The sequence below is a fragment of the Vitis vinifera genome, chromosome 12 (genome assembly GCF_030704535.1).
Source record: "Vitis vinifera cultivar Pinot Noir 40024 chromosome 12, ASM3070453v1".
In the NCBI taxonomy this organism is placed as follows: domain Eukaryota; kingdom Viridiplantae; phylum Streptophyta; class Magnoliopsida; order Vitales; family Vitaceae; genus Vitis; species Vitis vinifera.
In genome coordinates, this window is record NC_081816.1 from 2,480,852 (window position 1) to 2,487,935 (window position 7,084).

The window sequence follows — 7,084 nt, forward strand, 5'->3', positions numbered from 1 at the left end:
ATGAATTAACCTACTGATTATTAAACCCTAATGAAATGGGTTATGCATAATCGGTGAATGTTTTATGCCCCGCTCCTTTTCCTTGTCTTTTGCTCTTTCCCTATATTCCACTGTTCCCGGTTCCTTGGAGAAAGTTTGAGATGTCATTATTGGGAGGTTTGCTCTTGGCGAGTATTGAGGCTAATCCTGTTATGGATATCTGCATAAAGCGACAACACTAGAAGGATGGAAGACCAGTGTAGTTACATAGTATGTGCTCAAGATTGCGGGTTTTGAAGTATGTGCTCCTGCACTGCTGGGGATATTGACAGAGGGCATAATACCTTTGAGAATGGAAATCTAAAAGTTTCAGACTTTGGATGAGCTCCTTTGCGGAACCTAACTGCCAAGATGATTGGTTTCAAATAACTAAAAGGCACACACCAGGAGCTTCAAGTTCAGAATCTTCACCAATGCCATTTCCCATGGCCACTTCCTCCATTCCTTACCTATCTTCATTCAAGCGCTAGTTTTTGGAAAGTACCCGAGTCATAATGTGTTCCCTTCTGTGCTAAAATCATGCACTTTGATAAAAAAACTTGAGTTTCGGTGGTGCACAGAATTTGCGATTCCGAGATGATTGGTGGAATTCCTGAACAAAGGAGATATTGTGGGAGATGGTAACATATGTTTTCCAGCCTGGTTATAGACTGTTAAATGTGAAGTACAGTCAAAATCTGATCCCAGATGACAAAGCTGGTGACAATTCAACATTGACTCCTTCTGGACACAAATAACTTTCACCAAGAAAGACCTCCCCACGTGCATGTGATCCATGCATGCGCGGCCTTCCAAAGCCCTTCCAAAGCCTTCCGTCGAAATCCTTCTTCATCAAACAAATCCAAATCCCAAGCATCCAAGCCCTTTTCAACGAAACAATAGCTGAACTTGAAGTTGAACTGAGCCGCCCTGGAAAGCTAATTGTTGCTGATGCTGGAGGAAAGTTATGCTTGGAAGCAAGTGGCGCCAAGGTTGATTCAATTGATGGTTTGTCTTCAAGTAGCCAAGGCTTGGAGAAGGAAAGTATTTTGGTGGCAATGAGAGATCAATCCTGTTTGGCTGGTGTAGAGAAACTAATGACCACAGAGCTGTCATTCTTATTAATGAGCTTACGAAGGTACGGATTCTGATTGCAAGGGCCGTTTATTGTTTGGGTATACTCCAGTTCGCTCAGTTTCCATTGTTGGAGAGCCGAGATTATCTGAGACAAGCTTTTACTCGATACCCATTTGATGGTGGACTTGCCCATGGTCATTTGATGTTCATCTTCGTAGCAAATTAACAAGTATAATAATTCAATTAAAAAAAAGAAAGAAAAAATAACACAATTTTGTCGTAATAGTAGGTTATAAAGGTAAAAAATTTACATAGCTTTATGTATGTTTTGCAATAATATATAAGATAATAACTTCAAAAATTTATCATCTTTATATGGTTCTACATAGTTTAGAATTGTGTATAAAAATAAACTAAGAATAAAAGATTGTTCACAAATTTCATAATATTAACAAAAATAATTAAACAATGGAAATAATCCAATAATTGTATAGTTTTTGGTTATGATAAATAATAACCTTAGCATAATTATTGGCTATTGTGTTTATTTTCTTGTTTGATTAACTTGTAGTTATGAATATTTTTCTTTCCATGTATATGACTTTAGACCATAAATTTTCTATGTGAAACATTTTCTAGATGACTTTTGGCCAAGAGAGACTATAAAATTAACTTTTTTATATAGCTTCTAGTTATAAGAAAAATATTAAATAGTTTGCATATAGCTTTAAGCTATTATAACATATAAAATAATAATTTCTCTATAATTTTTAGTTATAAGAGATATATATATATATATATATATATATATTTGCTCACATAAGATTAGGCTATGAAAGTATTTTACATGATTTTGAGGTTGTAAGGATATGCAAAATATTTTTTGGTAGAGTTTCAAACTATATATAACAATATATCAATTATTTTTCATATAGTTTTAGGCTACCAAAATAATTATTATATCCTTCTAGTTATGAGAAAAATATTAAATAGTTTGCATATAGCTTTAAGCTATTATAACATATAAAATAATAATTTCTCTATAATTTTTAGTTATAAGAGATATATATATATTTGCTCACATAATATTAGGCTATGAAAGTATTTTACATGATTTTGAGGTTGTAAGGATATGCAAAATATTTTTTGGTAGAGTTTCAAACTATAACAATATATCAATTATTTTTCATATAGTTTTAGGCTACCAAAATAATTATTATATCCTTCTAGTTATAAGAATATTAAAAAGATATATAAATATAATAAAATAGTTTCTCTACTTATCTTTTGATTATGAAATATATATATATATATATATATATATATATATATATATATATATATATATTTTACATAGCTTCTATGAGAAATCATATTTTATATTATCATAAGAATGAAAGAATAATTTTTCAAGACTTCTGTCTATAAATAATTTGATCATAACAAAATATAAAAAATGATGGCATTTTCACATCCTTCTAGTTATATGAAATTTACAAAATTATAAAAAATTGTTAATTAACAATTTTGTTTTCTATGGCTTCTGGTTATAATAAAATATACATTAAACCCTTTGGCTAATGCAAAAAATATTATTATTTTTTATTTTCATAACTTCTAATTGTAAATAATAACAATGACATAGTTTTTGAGTATGCATAATTTTTGTTTATGACAAAGTATTTTTCAGATAACTTTTGTCTATGTAAGTGTTAATATTTATTCGTTTTTTTATGGGTTTTCATAAATAATGACAATTGAGTAAGTAAAAATATAAAACGATTGACAAATTATAACAACTATAGAAAAATAAAAGTTATATTGTGACCAACATTTTTGTGAAATTTGATGTAAAAGTATTTGAAGTAGATAGTAAGTCTTCTCGACTCTAAAAAAACAAACCAACAAAAAGTCTTACTTTTCTTCATTTGAATCAGTGGGGAGTTTAGAATATGGAGAATTAATTGTTCTATTATAGAGGATATCATAAGAGATAATTGAAAAGCAAATATCCTTGATCAAAGGATCTATATCAACTATCTACTTAACACATGTATAATATTAATGTTTCAAAGTTAATTTTTGGTCAGTTGGTAGAACAAGTCTTTATCATTATTAACATGATGAATTTAAAATTAATCGGTGAATTAATTTTGTATCATTATCAACAAATCTGATTTAATATTTATTACTTTAAAATTAATTGGTAAAAAAAAAAAAGATCATTATTAATATCAATTTAATTTAATATTTATTAGCTTTACAACTAATTGGTAATAGAAATCCTTTCATTTTAATTAATATCAATTCATGAAAACTAACCACACATAAAATAAAATCATGATTCACAGTAGATCAATTTTACAAAATAAATTTCATCAATGGTACACATCAATTTTTTTTTTTTTAAAATTAAACATTCTTCGTACAAATTCAATCGTACAAATATCATATTTCTTTCATGCTTTTTGATTTTTTTTTTATTACAATATCAATATAAATTTAATAAAAAATAATGAAAACTCACATGTCTTTCTTTAAAGTGGTGTTTAGTAAAACTTAATATTTATTATTTAATGACTTAAATTGATTTTAAATTAAATTATACTTAAGTTATTAATTAACTTAAAATTAATTATTTAATTCTTATTTTTAGTGTACTTAAAATTTTGTGCTCTTCCACTAAGTACACATATCGCAGACAAGCATAAAGAGAATTGCTCATATATTTTTAAGTGGTTAAGCTCCAGCTTGAAAAAGAAATTTTCTTTTTATCATATTAAAGAGATGTATTAAATTGTGGATCCCCGATGGGGGTCTATATTGTAATTTCTGGTTTGCTTTCTCAGACTTGCTTAGATCATCAATTTGTTTTTGGAAAATCCTAATTATGAAATATTAATTATCTATCGGATTGACTAATTGATTGCTAGCCAGGATTCAGTATATATAATCCTTATGATCAAACCTTGGATTTTGGGATTGCGGGTCTGATCTTGGTGTTGTGACATTTGAGAGCTAGAACACATTTTTGGAGATTGAAACAGAATTTAGAAACATTGGAGAGAGACAAAAAGGAAGAACAATGATGGCAAGACCTCTTTAGATCATATGGAGGCCTCTTATTCAATTAACTTTATAGTTCATATATAAACACTTCAATAATGCCTTAAAATTTCAGCTGATATATAAGCTGGACATCTCATCAATTCACCACCCTGCAGTTGCTTCTGATCTCGCCATTTGTTCCAGTGAGCGGGCTGATATTGCTCATCTTCACCATAGCAGCAGCGAAGTCTCGGAAAAACAAGGCATTGTTAGCATTATAGGTCCTAACCAAAGCATCCTGAGACCCACCGTTGAACAGCTCCTGGTCTGAATGGAGAAGCCCACGCCGAGTCATAAGGTTTTGGTAGTAAATGTTATCAAACCTATTCATGGTCCGTATATCAAGGGGGGCCAAGTTGGAGTTTCCGCCTGAAACTGGGCATGTAGATCTTCGGGTGGCAGCAAAGTTGGGGTCGATGTTGGTGTCGTTGTAGATGCGGGAGCGGAAAGTGAAGCACTGAGCTTGGCCTATTGTATGGCTACCTGACAGAGCGGTCATATCACGGGCATTTAGACCTTTGGCAGCAAAACCGGAGATGAGGGCCGAGAGGCTAGCCAATGGCGATGGAATCTCGTTGTTTGCTGCACTCTGGCTGGCTGTTCTTGCATCTCTCCTCCCAAGTGGTACCGTCCAAGAGGGTCCTCCTAGCTACAAACGGAAACCATTTTTATGCCCATCAAATCGCATAGAACAAGTACAGTTATCATCTGTGAAAGATGAACATCAGAACTCTTTCATCATATATGCAACATACAAATTGACTGCTAGAAATTATATTACTAGTTTGATTGTAGCATGAATTGCATTGTTTAACATTCGAAAAAAGTCCAATTGGTTCAAATCTATGGAAACATTTTAGACAATGAACAGGAAATGCTAATGTGGAGTTGTGAATATGCAGGTTCGCATTTCATGGTCTATTTGGTACTAACCTGGACGACTCCATCACGTGCTGCCAGTGCCAGGATGTCTGCACAAGATACCGTGGCATTGCAAGCAGCCTCAACTCGGGTTTTAATGGTGTCAATTACTTCAAAACCCCTAACTGAGTTCTGGTTCGGAAGAGCATTCTTTTCTCCAGTGAATGTGGCTGTATCGTCCAGTAGTATTGATGCATCACAACCCTGTGCTCCAAAAGAAAATGATGTTACACAAACAAATTTATAGAATGAATTCCAAGAATTTCATGTAAATATGACTTCGCATGACCTAGGCTATGACTATATAGTAGAAATGTAGTTTGTTAAGTTGACTAAAAGTTGATCTTTTTCTCCATGGACAATGCCCAAAGTCTAGCTAAATTATCTGTTTGGCTGCAGTGAAAAATGTATGAAAATCAAGAAAGAAAGCAAAATTTCAAATTTGGGAGTAGAATACAAAAGCTCAAATTATCCTCATATGAAAAATGTCTTTGGTGTTTGGTTAAAGAACCATGCATAGGCAAACATGCATGAAATGAAAATGTTATATGGAAAGACCAAGACACTGGAATCCTACATTCACGAAACAATCATGAAAGAACAAGCGAAGAATCGAAGCACCCATTCGTGGCTCTCTAATCACAGCCTGCCTCATTGCAACCCGCACAATATTTTGAACGTTAGGGCAAGTGGACGCATAGAAATTAGGCGAAAGCTGACCATTGATGGAGCAAGCAAGGAGAGAAATGATGGAGAATACAACAAAAGAGTTGGTAAAGGAGGCCATGATAACAAACTACAATGTTCTAAGTGAAAGCAGTTTTGGCTTGAGATGATGGAAAAAGCTTTGGACGAGCTCCAAATATATAGAGAGAAAGCAACCTGCATGCATGTGGGTCATTGCCAGTGGGGAGAGAAGAGGTCTAAAGTTTCAAACTTAGCTGCTCTGACGCGGTTTTTGCAGGGTTTACTTTTCCTGGTAAACTCCATATGTGTGGCCACATTAAAGGCGAGTTGACTTGATACAAAAATCAAGCATGCATGACAGCCCACTACTCCAAGAGCCTATCAAAAAGAGAAGAAAATGAGAGAAATCATGGGAGGTGACTTTGATTTGCATGTAAGCAAGAATAAATGCATTTTGATCTCTTTGTCATTTCATATAGAAAAAGTGTCTTTGACTAATAAAAGAATGCCTAGCTAAGCTTTAATGATTGTAGTAGATAGTGTTTGGTCGGCATATTGAAGATAGGCACTCCAAGTGGGATGGGGTCACTTTCTAAGCTTCAATTACTTTAATAATGCTGAAAATATTACCACTATGCTCTCCAAAATAGATTTTTTTTTTCTTTTTTGCATGGATAGAGCACTAGCCTAAGTGTTTTTAACAATAACATCCATTCATTCCATTTTGTTGGATAATTAAGGTCATTTAGGGTTTGTGAGATTTTCATTGTATAGAAAATTTTAACCATTTTCCTAAGAAAATTGATTGAAATAGAAAATCAAAAGATCTAGACAATCTTAATTCTACTTTAATTTTGATACCACAGATCAATTTTAATTTATAAATATATTTTCAAATTAAAACTTTGAGGGTGAATTTCATCCAATGTAGACTGCAATAAATACAAGTTTGATTTTTTTTTCTTTTTTGACTTTTTAATGTCACAACACATGTTTGCCGTTTCCAATTGGATCTTCAAAGCACTGAGATATTTGAGATATTGAAAATGATACATATTTTAACCTAGAAAATGGGCAAAAAATCCCAAGTTATTTTACATAAACCTTGTTCAATTAATTATGGATGAAACTCCCCAAATAATTTCATTTTTTTTTCATTAGAAATTGACTAAAAAATTAAAGATATTCATACCAAAAAGATGAATTACTATGCTTAATTTCTTTTTCTTTTTCCAGTTCTTAAACCCCACGAGAAAGTCTCCGATCCTTATCT

The 7,084-nt window shown here is 32.2% G+C and overlaps 1 protein-coding gene across 1 annotated transcript; it reads right to left on the reverse strand.

The window, feature by feature from the left end:
* Positions 1-4,172: 4,172 nt before the first annotated feature.
* On the reverse strand, positions 4,173-6,101 carry LOC100264421 (peroxidase P7). The gene is made up of 3 exons (XM_002281695.5): positions 5,702-6,101; positions 5,137-5,328; positions 4,173-4,852 (listed from the first exon to the last, which is right to left on the reverse strand). Exons 1-3 carry the CDS (start codon positions 5,909-5,911, stop codon positions 4,301-4,303), a joined length of 954 nt encoding a protein of 317 aa, XP_002281731.1. The 5' UTR covers positions 5,912-6,101; the 3' UTR covers positions 4,173-4,300.
* Between the last annotated feature and the right edge of the window lie 983 nt (positions 6,102-7,084).